The following is a 13,479-nucleotide window of genomic DNA, read 5'->3' on the forward strand; positions in this document are numbered from 1 at the left end:
AGACGAAAGCAGCAGAATTTTTTAGTACAGTCAACGGACAAAACCATAAGGAAGGGCAAATTGTCAGATGCCAGCTGTTTTGTTTGCAGTGCCTGGCATGGAACCCAGGGCCACAGGTGTGCAGATCAAGCACAGCCTGCGAGCTCCATCCTAGCCTGACCTTGCCTTGGGAGTGGTGTACTGCAGAGCAACACGACAGGATGAGAAAGTACCGAGAAAGCAGAGGAATAAGTCATTTATTCAAACAGAAAATAAGAAACTACATGATTGAAATTCTGAGAGCAGACACAATATTTAATGGTAAATAGCAAAACAAACTGTAAGATCTTGAGACTGATTCAACATTTAACTACTAAAAGTCACTAACCATGTTTAATTTTTTTTATTAAATTTTTTTAACATTTTTTTACATTCACAAAACTAATTACAATGCAGTTAAGATTGTGAGTCTCTGTACTATAACCTAATTTCATGTGTTCACAATAGAAACTGTTTTAGATCAACAATAAATTGCAATGTATTTTCCCCAGAAACAATCCATTGTCTCAGACCCTTGTGGTGAGCCTGGAGGGCATGGATTTGGGAAATGAGCATCTAGTCAAGTATTTTGTACTCTTCAGCAATTAGAAAATGTTAACATGCTCAAAGATGAACTCTACAGCAATATTTATAACATCTATGACTGTAAACAATATTAAAAACTACAGTAAAATTTGAATTATTATAGATTTGCATCGTTAAGGCTTAAACATTGCATAGTTATACATTCACCTAATTCTCATCACTGTTGCATTAGTGAAAGTTTAAAAGTACTCTACTTTCTATGGCAGAATAAATTTAGCAAGTGTGATTTTACTGATTTCTACATTTATTAAGTTTCCTCTAGGTCGACATTCTGTTCCTCCTTTCATGATCCTTTGCCGAGCGCCGAGTCCCTAAAGACGAGCAGTGTTCATCAGCTGCATCATGTCATGGAAAGCAACAAAAATCTGCTCAACGAGTTTTTTTGCATCAGTCTCCAGACAAGACTTCCAGGCTGAGCAGGCCACAATGAATCTGTGAAGCACAAGTCATGAGTGATTACACAGAGCCCCAACTGTGACGGCAGGCAGAGCTAGGAACTTCACTCCACCTCAGCTGTAGACCTTGGTGACAAGTGAGATCTGAGATTTTGCTGATGTTAGACACATGGAACAAGAGACCACTAGAAGACTAAGAGGGTATTTATAGATAATGTCATAGAATTACTGTCATTTCCTGGACAGTAGCCTGAGGACAATAAGGAATAAAAGATTAGAGGCCAAGAGTGCTCTGGAAGAAGAAAATCAAAATCCCTCCTAAAAAATGTCACTGGAGTGGGCTGTACTACGAAACGATGTTACTGTTAATGTTACTGATTGAAATAAAATCTGAACTAGTCTTAAAGAAAACAGTATAATATTTGAACAACATTTTATAAAAAACAAAAATTAGGTTGGGGATATACCTCAACAGCACAGCACCTACCTGGCAAGTGTGAGGTCATGAGTTTGATTCCTGGCACCAAAAACACAACAAAACAAAACAAAAAACTAGACACTGATAAGAAGCGAGAAAAGCTATTTCTGGAAGAAGCAAAGCAAAAGTATCACTGGGGACCAAGCCACACCTTCTGCCATCTCCTCCTGTATCCCTTTATGGAAAAATACCAAATCTGGCCAGTGACCAAGAAACAAAAGAACAGTAGAAAAGCCTTGCTTCTGGTGCCTCAGAGAAGAAAACTTGGCATCTAGCCTTTATGGAACCAGCCTTCCCCTTGCCTGACACTCAAAAGTTTTAAAGAAGTACAGGAATACAGCTCAGAGGCAAAATACACAGGGTAGTGCCACCAGTAAGACTGAAAAGGACACAAAATTACATCCTCGGCATGGGCTTTGAACTAAGTAGAGTCAAATGGAAGCCCGCTCTGGTTGAGTACAGAACGATGGTGCCCAGGCTACCGTGCACATGTGGCAAGTGCGTGAACACACAGAATCCTGCAGGAGTCCTGCCTGGCTTCTATCTAGTGAACAGTTATCAATTTTCCAGCTGTACTGTTTATGGGATTTGCAAATATTTAGGTAGCATCTAAATGTTTCTTTGCACAGATTAACAATTTCTGTTTAAGCATTAAATTTTTAAAAATGTAGTTATCTTTCTAAATTACATAAATTGTTTTTCCTATTTTCACAGACTATTCGCAGAAAAAAACAATGTCAATAAACAATGAAAAATACTTCATTTCTTGAATAAAGGAGTTATCTTTGCATATCACATTAATAAAAACATTTTATAAAACCTACAAGTGGTAATAGTGTGATGAAACGAAAGCAGATGCATTTATAACGTGAAAGATGATGTGCAACATGGGGAAGCAAGATGGACGCAGTTAGGTAAATTACTAAAGACTGGAAATTACTCCCTACTCAGTGCCATAAATCCTCCACAGGGAAGACTGGAAATTAACTCTGAAAATATGTCAAAGCATAGTTAACAGCATTGAGAACTGGTTGAATAGTAAAAAGGAAATCAACAAAATGAGGATTTAAAATCATACATATACAATCGATATACATTATCTACTAGAAGCATCATACAATAATAATCTTGCACCTGCGTGGACAAGCATATAACTTTTCCTGTACTTTTTTATACTTTACAAATTTTTAAAATGACAATGTGGATCCTTGAGGTTTTTGTTTGTTTTGGTACCAGGAATTAATCTCAGGACCTTGAGCTTGTCAGGCAGATGCATGTGCCACTGAGATATATCTCCGGCCCTTGAGTTATGAACTCAGTTCATTCCAAGGGCTGATTGTAAGTCAGGCTGTCAGCCGAGGCTCAGACTCCTCTACAAAGCCTCAAAGTTGCTCTCCTGTAGACAAGCAGACCTCAGGGTCCTTAGCAAGGCACTGGCCCAGGACTTCTCAACCCACACAAGAAAGGATATTGTAATGATGCTTCCAGACCTCGTTAGGGGTTAAATCTGTATCTGAGACCATCTATAGAAGCACAAGCAACCAGCATTTGGGTCACCACTCAAGACATTAGCTGTAAGTTAAAACTTAAATTCCAGTCATAACCCAAGCTGTTTGTAACTTGACGGTCCACTGATTACATTTAAATGCTACTTAAGAAATTTTCTTTTGGGGCTGGGGATATAGCTCAGTGGCATAAGTACTTGCCTTGGAAGCAGGCAGTCGTGGGTTCGTTCCCTGGTACCGATAAAAAGGAAAAAGACAAAAAAAAAGAAATTTTCTTTTAATCACATAATTTTCAAGCTTACGAACAGAAGGGGAAAAAGACCCTCCAACAATTTCTAGGTGTTCTGCTTGAAAACTATTGTGGCTATATCTGCAGCAATGTCACACAGACATGCACCTCTGAATCTAGGATTCACAAACTCAGGCACCTAGCCTCCTACAGAAACAACCTTTCCAAAGGGGACAGTGAGCGCCTCACCAAACCAGCGTACATTGCACAGGTCTTGGTTCCTCTTTACAACCTCAAACCAGTTCCCCTGGTCTTCTTCACCCCCAGGAAATGCACCACCAGAACTGGCAACCCCTTGGGAAGCCCACCTGGCTCTAATTCCACAAACTGTCCATGCCTTCTACTTCTGCACATCACTATCAGCAGCTTTGCCAGAGACTTCATCCCTGTCCTTCCTGCCATGGCTGGAGGCAACCTGCCCTCCAAAGCTCAGGGCAGAATGAATGGCCCCATGTGCCCAAGACGGGTAGGACCTTTAAGAAGAGACAAGATCGCCAGGAAGGACCACAGGTTACAAAGCCAGGCAGTGTGACACTGGAAGCTGCCCATGTTGTGTCTTCCTCTGTGCCCACAAGTCGCCACCAAATGGGCTGCCTGATCTGAAGGCAAAATCAACTTCTTCCTTATCAATTACCAACTTCCGTCTGTCAACAGCAAATGGACAAAGACGTTTCCTTATCTAGTTTTACCACATTACTGTCCACTCAATGTGCACTCAGGGAGCAGCCCCAAATCCTCTTACATGTAAGTAAAACAAGTTATTGATGGGCTTAACACATGTAAAATGCTTCCCAGTATTCCCAGTAGAAAATCCAAAAGTCCTTACTATTCCACAAGGGTCTACTTAAAATTTACCACACCAACAAAAACAGTGTCTCCAGGAGGTTTTTGTTTTTTCTTTTAAGCTCTCTAGATGACTCTGATGTGCATTCAGAGCTGACAATATGGTCCTCTCTCCAAACTCCTCTGTCATTCTCCCCTTGACTGCCAATGACAGCTCTCCTGCCTTTCTGCCTCATGTGTACCAATGCCTAACCTATCCCAGAACCTGCACAGAACTTCTGTTAACATAGATATTCTGACATATTTACTGGGTACGACATATGTACAAGGCGGTCTTACGTAACTGGGGATATAACAGACCCAGTTCCTATGTGGTTTATTTATATCCAAGGGAAGGAAAACAGATAATGCACTACATATGTGTGCATACATGTGCACACATGCATATGCTCACACAGGACAGTTATCAGTGCTGTAAAGAAAGGCACGGGGAGAGAAGAGAAATGCTGTTCCAAAAGGTGACAGAGAGCCTTTCGACAAGTAATGTTTGAACAGACACCTGCATGAAGTTAGACTGTGGTCCCTGCATGTGTCTCCAGAAAGGCAGAAGATTCCTCAGTGCAATGCCAAGAGGAGCTTGCTGCCCAAGACACTGTGAGGCTGGAGCAGAGGGAAAAGTCGAGTTGCAGGGATCAGAAAAGTGACCAGAGTGTGAGCTGGGGGGTCCTCCCAGGAAGATTTCACTTTCCTGGGAAATAGAAAGCCCCTGAGGGTTCTCAGAAGACCAGCATCCCTTAAGTTCTGTTTTTGGAAGGCACATTAGGGCTTCTGTGCAGAAGTGTGGAGGGACGGAACCTGCTGCTATGGCCTAAAAGGGAGAGGATGCTGGCTTGGCTCAGAGCTGGTAGATGACAGGAAGCAGCAGTCAGAGATGCCTCCTTTTCAAGCAGAGGGATTAGTTACTCTTTCCTGTGCTGCAGCTTTGCCCTCATGCCTCAGAGCCTGCCCTGGCTCTATAGGGCCAGCCCTGCTCACCACCCTACCAGTGAGCTCTATCACATGGCAACCTGCTTACTTCTCTACAGCCTTCCTCCTTGTTCAGGATCACCACACCTGTTTGTTTGTGTCTGCCTTTTATCTCCCAGTCCAAAACAGTCTGCAGGAGAGGAGACCTTGTCTATCATTCTCTGCACCCACAGCAACACCCAGTATACCAAATCCCCACTGAGGATTTCCTCAATGGGTGACGACAAGTTTGTCTGAATCTTTAGAGGTGGACTTTTTTGTAGGCATGTGTGGCTGGAACTGTCTGTTATACAACACAGAGGTCACTACTTTTCAGCAAAGTGTGAAAATGTTCATTTCCACTCTACAATGATGATTTTAGACTTTTGACTCTATTTATGAAAAAATAGCCTAACCTTTATTTGAGTTTTAATTTTGTATATTAATATGCACAGACTGAAAGCTATGGGAAGGCACAATCCACTGGCATAGCTAAGTGCACCACTCACACCAGATAGGGGAATCAGCGTTGATTCTGAAACGCTGATACTGATGATTAAATGTTTTAAACAGGAAAAGTATAAAACACTATATTTAAAAGTGAAATATGTCATGCATGCTCTCATTCTAATTTCTCGCACTCTATCTGAGGTGCCTCCAGCATCATGCTCTGCTATGTGGAGCCCATGGATACAGGGGGTGGAAGATGTTTACAAATCTTATCGGAACAAAACCATAAAATGCCAGGGAGAATCAAAATAAACAAACGTTTAAATTCAAAACTGCAAAAGACACATTGCCATGAATCCCTCTCAAATCCTTCTCCGTGCTTTGATCACACTCATCCCATCATTGGTGCCACTTTCTGTAGCAGTTTTGGAAAGTCCTCTCTCCTAAGTGTCTTTATGAGGCATCATCAAAAATGCGGTAAACACTGCTACTGAGTGCCATCAATGGCAAAGCAGTCTTGTAATAACATGACGGGGTGTTTTCCTCCATCTCACTCATTGGATTGGCACATTCGACTTCTAGGTCTTCCCTAAAGTCAAAACGACCATAAAAGGTAAATGTCAGCTATGACAGCACAACTAAACACTCGAGAAAGGAGACTTCAGAAGTATTTCAGAAAATGGCAGGAATGATAGGCTAAGTGTGTGTTAAGTGAGACGGAGATTTTGTGGAGAGATTCATAGCAGTATATCCTTTATAGTAATATAATTTTTAAAAATTGAAACATTCACTGTAGTTTTTTATCACAACTCATATGTTGAAGAATGTACTGATTTTGAGGCTGAACATATGATCACTGGAACAACTTGAAAAGGTCTTTTGCATTAAGACCTCTAAAGAACTGATTTCATAAGTGTCTCAAAAGCAAGAAAGAGAAATATAATACATATCATAACTACAATCCTGGTGTAGAAAAACATTCAGGTGACAAACGTGGTACCTTTCTGAGCCCATACAGTAAGCACCACAGAGCAGCCTCACCTGTCATCTCTGATGTGGTAGAAAAAGCCGTATCCATTGTGCACCATGGGAACCACCACTCCCTGGATTCGTAAGTAGCCAACCAGACTTGTTGAGAGGACAAAATTCCCACCTCCTCCACTGCATGGCATAAAGAAAAGTGGCATTTCAGGCCTACAGATGCTTAAACTGTTCCTGAAGCAACTTCAGCACTGGCACAAATGTGAACCCCTATACTGTGTTACCTTCTGGAGAAAAGTGGGTCTGTGAAGAGCTCCGGGACAGGGAGACCTTCCTCCTTCGCTATGAGTGAAAGACCTAAAAGGTGACGGTCAAACCCTGCAATAAAACCCCACATCCAAAGTCAGAAAAAGTTCTCAACATGACTTTTTTAAAAGTCAGAATAATTCCAGCATACATACCTTTCCCTGCAGAACATTCTTTCATCATTTTATTATGCTTTGCAAAAGCTTGTAGCATCTTTTGCTGCTGCTCAAAAAGCTGTATTAAAAATCAAGATGATCAAATTTCAATACACATCAAAAACCAAATTCCAACAACAAACTGCAAAAAAACCTAACTAAACCACAAAAGCCTAAGCTCATTATAACTAGGATTTGGGAAATCTGGTAGAGAAAGATTTCTGTAGCACACGCTGCCATGCCTTTACTCAGCTCTACAGCCTTTCCTTCCTGATATGCCTGCTTTCTGATTTTTTTTTTTCTGGAAAAACTAAAATGACAGCAAAATCCAAAACAATGGTAAGAAGGAAATACACTATTGTCTAAATACTTTAAAAACAGAAATCGCAAAACAAAACATATATGCCTGTTTTGGTCCCACTGATTTCACAGAGAACCAGAATCTACGATTTCAGAAACATTTGGCCTCATGAAGAAAAGCTTCCAAGATCCTGCCATCACTAGTGCCACTCTACTTGCAGACGAGTGGGGCCTGAGGACCCACGGATGAAGACACGCACAGAAAGTGACACAAACAGGTCTCTTTTTCAGGCATGTTTCTTTTGCTGCTGCTTTTTCAGCTTTACTGACACAATGTCCAGGTATACAACCTGATATTCAGGCCAACATGTACACTGTAAAACAGTTACCCCAGCAGGCAGCAGACCATGACCTCACAGAGTTACCACTGCTTTTTCCCCTCGACGGCTTGTTTCTTAAGTCTTTCCAAACACACACTTCACTGGCAAATGAACACGTGCGTGCTTTGGAAACTTCATAAAACAAAAAGCCTCGAAGTATTTCAATGACCCAGGATTCCTTGAGAACAACAAAACTAGTCTGGGAGCATCTCCTCTGTGGTACTCACACTGGCAGAAGGGTCTTGCATGGCCTGGCACCACCTGACGGCCTCCATGGTACATGAGCGCACTGTCTCTGTGCGGCCATGATAGAAGTATCTCGTCATTGCTGTCTCATAGCAGCAGCCAGGGCTATGAAAATACAAAGAGCATATCGTAAAGAAAACGCTAATTTTCCCTAATTAAAATTGATATCGACACATAACGGGAGGTAAGAATGTGTACAGAAGGGGAATGGTTATGCCTAAACCTTGTGATTAGTGTGTTAAGCAGAATTTGTGTCTTCAGGATTGACCACCTTGGTAGTCTTGCTTAATACATTTTGGCTTGGATTTTGGGTGACACAAAAGAAAGTATGCTTAGTGCAACATTATGAAGAAACTAAAGAAAACATGGACAAAGGACAAAGAGTCCGTGGTAAGGGTTGAAGAGTGAAGAGCCCTAGAGAGCGCCTCAAAACTGCCTGTATCGTGTTGGAAGCCCTTTGGGTAACCCTGAGACTGCCCCACCTCTGCAGAGTTTTTGTCAGCGCTCTCAATTAAGGAGGACATCTCAGCAGAAATCAGCACAAACTAACTGATTATCTTCCTCTTTCTTCTCATCTTTTCAAAGCCTTTTTTCAGTCTCTCTTTGGGCCCTTGTCAGACATGGTATTTTAGAGTGCATCCTGTATATTGTGGAGCATTGTAGCATCAAGAAACACAATTTGTTTGAGTTCTGATATGTAGCATGATTTTCCTGAATAACATACTTTAAAAATAAAGGACAACTGTATTTATGTTTTTCTTGCATTGTAATTTCTAAGTACTTATCATTTTGTAGAACATGTGTGAAATTAAGATAGTCTCTTAAGAGTACCTGAGCCTTGTATGAAGTGATGTTTCCTTTTCTTGGGTCTATTAATGACTGACACTAACTGTCAATAACTGACACTAACACTGACAGTAACTACTTTATACTAACTCAAGTTTATTAATGGCTAGCTCTAAAATATCATGGAGTATAATTAAAATATATATTCTTCCCATTTAAAAAAAAGGAAGAGAATACTAAAGTCATCACAAATACAGTGAACCAATAAAAATGGCTTTATTCAGAGACTGAGACCTTGAACTCAGACTGAAGCCAAGACTTCCATTTAAGACTAAAGCCTGGCAGAGCCTGGTACTGTCACTTTGCTGGTCGTGCACAGAGGCCTGTGCAGATCCCACGATCGCTGCCCCTGGTTTTCTGCTATGGAGGGATCTGATGTGACCCAAACAAACGGAACAACCTTGGGAAGCACGAAGGTGAATAACCACACTTCCAGGTAACAAAATGACTACACAGCTCCAGTGATAAAGAGAGTCTGATACAAAGGGAGACACAACCGACGAGACATAAAAATCCAAAAACCTTCTCACACCTTTGGCCAGCTGATTCTGTTGAGTTAGGGAAGCAGAAGCCAGCAGCCTACAGCACAGCTGGGCCCCTAGTGATCAGCTCCATGTGTCAGTGTCAGCTTGATTAGGGAGGGAAGCTACAGGGCACGCCTGCAAGGTGCTTCCAGAAGACAGGCACTCTCCCAGCCTGTGGGGGGCCTGGGTGGAACAGAGGCTGCCATGGGAGCAAACATCCCTGTTCCTGGCCTCCCAGACAGGATTCCTTACAGCCTCACACCAGTGAAGCAGATTCTCAGGAACCTGGACTCAGGCCCAATTAGATTATCAGTTTTCCTCAGCTCATAGGCAGATTAGGGGACTTCTCCGTTCCCACACTCATATGCACCAATTCCCATCACAAACCTCAACCAACTCTCTCCCAATATGCATACATGGTTCTGATCTCTGGAGAGTTCTAATACAAACCCTTTGCTGATGCCATATATAAAAATTAACTCAAATGGATTGAAGACCCACAAATCTGGTGAATATTTAAATTTTTAAAACATTTATTACAGTAAAAGGCACAGTGCTATCAATCCTTGAACTATTTCCCTTCCCTTCAATTTTACATCATCATCTTTGCTGCTTTCGGTGACCGCTCTGGAGTCCTCTTTGCCTGAGTATCTTTAGTTATACTGTCATGGGAGCCTCAATGTCCGAAACGGATCAAAACGTTTATCTTTCATGGTCATTTTGACTTTGAAGAAGAGCCAGAAGTCACATAGTGCCAGATTTGGTGAACAAGTAGATGAGGACACAGCATCATGTCTTTACAAGCTCACCTGACGGCACTCGGCAAATACATTTACCGTACTTTTTTTTATCACATCTTATAAAGACACAAAAGAGGATTCCAGAACTGCTTCAGAAAGTGGCAAGAACAAGGGGACAGGTGCATTCAAAGTGAGAGCACGTATTCTGAGGAGGACTGATGGCAAAGTGCCTTTTGCTGCAATAAATTTTCTTTATTCACCACACGTTTTGATCATTGTCTGTAAGTGTTGGCAATAACTTCAAGCAATTGGAACATATGTACAGAGTTAGTGGAAATACAAAATGGCACAGCTATATGGAAAGCAGTGCAACAATTCTCAAAAAGTTAAACATAAAATTATACAATGCAGGGCCGAGGGTATAGCTCAGAGACACAGCACCTGCCTGGAAAGTGCAAGGTCCTGGGTTTGCTTCCCAGTACCAAAAAAATAAACAGAAAAATAAAAAATTATACAATGCAGCAATTTCACTTCTCAAAAGAATTGAAAACAGGTCTCAAACAGGTATCTGTATGTGACTGTTTATAGTAGCATTGTTCACAAAAGTCAAAAGGAGAAAACAATCTAAATGTTTATCACTTATAGCAGGCTAGATATAAAAGCAAAACCAAGGGGCTCCCACTCTTTCTTGGATTCTAGAAAGTCACAACAAAATGTCTTTCTTTTTCCAAAAATGAGGAAATCCTGGGTCATCTACAGTCATCTACACAATCTAGTTTGTACAAGCTCATTAGAAAACTGAGGTGCAAGGGAGCCACACAGTCCACAGAAGACAACAGGGCCCGGTGCCTAATGGAGAGGGAGAAAACACTGGGGCGCAAGGCTGCAGCTGCTGGGGCTAATGCACATCCCGGGGCTCGAGAGTCGAAACCCAGAAAGGGACAGCTCTCACCGCCCATGGAGTCTGTAATAGGCCAGCTGCAGTGCAAGCTGGATGAATGTGTCGGGGTGCAGTGAGTGCTTCTTGGTCAGCTTCTTGCCAAAAGAGGTGAAGGCAGGTGCTACAATTTGCAGATCAGACGCCTATAAGACACAGATGGTGACAGGGACAGTGAGAATCACCACAGGGGACTCAAAGTGGACCACCACTGCATTAGACCCATTATCAGACAAGTAACTAAAGTTTTGAAGTCATGATTTTAAAATGTTTTCCACAGACCCACCAAAGTTTTATACAGTGGACCCTTGACTTACAAACTCAATTTGTTTGCGAGGGCTGGCTGTTGCTCAAATTGGTTATAACTCGGGACCATTTTTCCCATAAGAAATCATGGAAATATCCACAATGCATCCCAAACTGCCCAAAGCACTCCTTAATCTCATGATTTAAAAAAAGGCTGTAAAATGTGCATAATTTACCAGAAACACCAGTAATTCTCCTAGCATATTCACCAAGAAGTTTACAAAATGTGCCTTGTTTACCAGAAACAACAATTTCATTCTGTACTCACCATTTGAGTTGACATCTTTGGCTTGCAGGAAAGGGGGATGAAATGCAAGGGTTAATAATTTGGAGGGATTTCCAACAACACCATCAGGAAATCCGGCTCTCTGGTATACTGTCTCTCCTTGTGAAAATCTGTAGCTCACTAGGACCTGCTTCTGACTCAGTAGGTCTCAACCTTTTCAGAACTGAAAGCTGGTCTAAGGTTGTCTGTCATTCCTTTCACACTGTTCTGTAGTATGACATGACATTGTCATTCAGCAAGTGAATGCAGCAATTGGCTTTTTCTGTCTGGGTAGGTCTTCTCTACAAATGTCTGTAGCACTGTCCAATTTTTTCAGGATTTCCTATTTCAAAAGAATTCTGCTGCTGCTAAAACACCCTCTCCTCTTCAGAAAGCTCCTCAGCTCTCACTCTGTTGCTCAGACAAAAGTTGCTGAAGTTCCTCAGTAGACAACTCCTCTAAGTGTTCCTCTGCCGGTTCCTCAGCATCACTGCTGTTTACCTGCAGGCCTGTTGACGCTACTACAGTGACAATGTCATCAACCACACAATCCAAAGAAGGCTCAGGTTCCTCAACACAGCCTTCAAGGTCTCCCATCTGTATGATTTTAGGCCACGCTTTCTTCGAGGCAGGTCTCGGTGTCCTTAGAGACACACTGGCCCAGCATTTCACACCCCACCTCACACAGGAAAGGATCTGTAATGTTTCTCCCAGAACTCCATTTAGAGTTAAGCCTGTGTTCTGAGACCATCTGGAAGCACTTCAGGAACAGTTCCTTGGTGTAGAGTTTATTAAAGTTAGCTGTAACCTATTGGTCCACAGGCTGCAGCACAGGAATTAGTTATATTAGATGGGAGGCACTAAACTGAGAGCAGCGGAGCTCTTTAGCCAACTCTTCTTCCAAATCTCATGGTAACCAGGGGTACTGTCAATGATCAAGAAAGCCTTGAATGGTAAACCTCTGCTTCCAGATATCTCCTAACAGTATGACAGAAAGCCTTCCTGATCTACTCAAGGAGAAATACTTGTTACCAAGGCTTCTGTGTTAGACCTCCATATGGGCCCTAGCCTATTCTTCATGACTTCATATTTTCTAAACACTCCAGGGGTTACAGAGTGATAAATGAAGGGAAGCTTTATCCTGAGGTCACCACTTACATTGGCACATGGCAATAAGGTTAGCCTGTCCTTCATAGGCTCTTGGCCTGGCATTTTCTTTTCTTCCTGGGTAATGTATGTTCTCCCAAGCATTTTCTTTCAGAAAAGGCCAGCTTCATCACAGTTGAAAACTTGATGAGAGCAAAAGCAATTTCTCTGTGTCATCATTTTGAAATCATGTATGTTATTTTCAGCAACCCTTTCACCAGCACTGGCTGCTGCATCCTAATTCTTGCTTTAACATTACGAAACTTCTCTTACTGGCACAAAATGTTTTACCATTATCACTCACTGATGGACTGTCCTTTACAACATCTGCATTCATAGCTCAGCTTTTTCAAATTATAGTCTCAGACAGGCTATAACCTGCCATCATCTCTTTTTATCACACTTATCATAGTCTTTCTACCTAATCTAACACTTTGATCATGACTCAGTAATTTGAGTAACACCTTTAGCAACACTAGCTTCCTTATACAAGTATTTTCTCTAAGATTGTTGAGGGTGGATTTTTGACTCGCTGTACATATTGGTGAGACTGGTCACGTCAATGTCACTCTTCTATTTCTCCACAATTTCTTTTTTCAATTGTGATTGTTTTCTTTATCTTCCCTTCCTCCCGTAAATTCTTTTCTAGATTTGGGGGGGGGGCATTTTGATAGAGGTAATTATAGCAATTATACAAAGCACTGATCAAAATTATATCCACAAACACACACGTCTGGGTTCAGATTGACACATACACTTTTCTGGCATCAGGAGTTTCTGCTTACAACCACACATGTGGCTGACATTTAGGTCACAAC

General features: G+C 41.7%; 1 protein-coding gene across 16 annotated transcripts in view; it reads right to left on the reverse strand.

Annotated features, from left to right (window-relative positions):
* Positions 1 to 219: 219 nt before the first annotated feature.
* Crot (carnitine O-octanoyltransferase) overlaps positions 220 to 13,479 on the reverse strand; it is a 63,359-nt gene continuing 50,099 nt past the window's right edge. For 10 of the 16 annotated variants that reach the window (XM_063237113.1, XM_063237121.1, XM_063237105.1 and 7 more), the window contains 8 exons: positions 11,519 to 11,539; positions 10,960 to 11,090; positions 7,879 to 8,002; positions 6,972 to 7,050; positions 6,795 to 6,888; positions 6,571 to 6,690; positions 3,204 to 3,233; positions 220 to 1,056 (listed from right to left, as the gene is read on the reverse strand). In XM_063237113.1, coding sequence (XP_063093183.1) covers positions 936 to 1,056; positions 3,204 to 3,233; positions 6,571 to 6,690; positions 6,795 to 6,888; positions 6,972 to 7,050; positions 7,879 to 8,002; positions 10,960 to 11,090; positions 11,519 to 11,539 — 720 coding nt within the window. In that variant the 3' untranslated portion in view covers positions 220 to 935. Of the gene's footprint in view, positions 1,057 to 3,203; positions 3,234 to 6,570; positions 6,691 to 6,794; positions 6,889 to 6,967; positions 7,051 to 7,878; positions 8,003 to 10,959; positions 11,091 to 11,518; positions 11,540 to 12,726; positions 13,307 to 13,479 lie in introns of those variants that run through there. The other 6 variants (XM_063237149.1, XM_063237160.1, XM_063237171.1 and 3 more) reach the window with 6 other exon arrangements.

The sequence above is a fragment of the Cavia porcellus genome, unplaced genomic scaffold, assembly GCF_034190915.1.
Source record: "Cavia porcellus strain 051 isolate PalLab524CR breed Dunkin Hartley unplaced genomic scaffold, mCavPor4.1 scaffold_2, whole genome shotgun sequence".
Taxonomy (NCBI): Eukaryota; Metazoa; Chordata; class Mammalia; order Rodentia; family Caviidae; genus Cavia; species Cavia porcellus.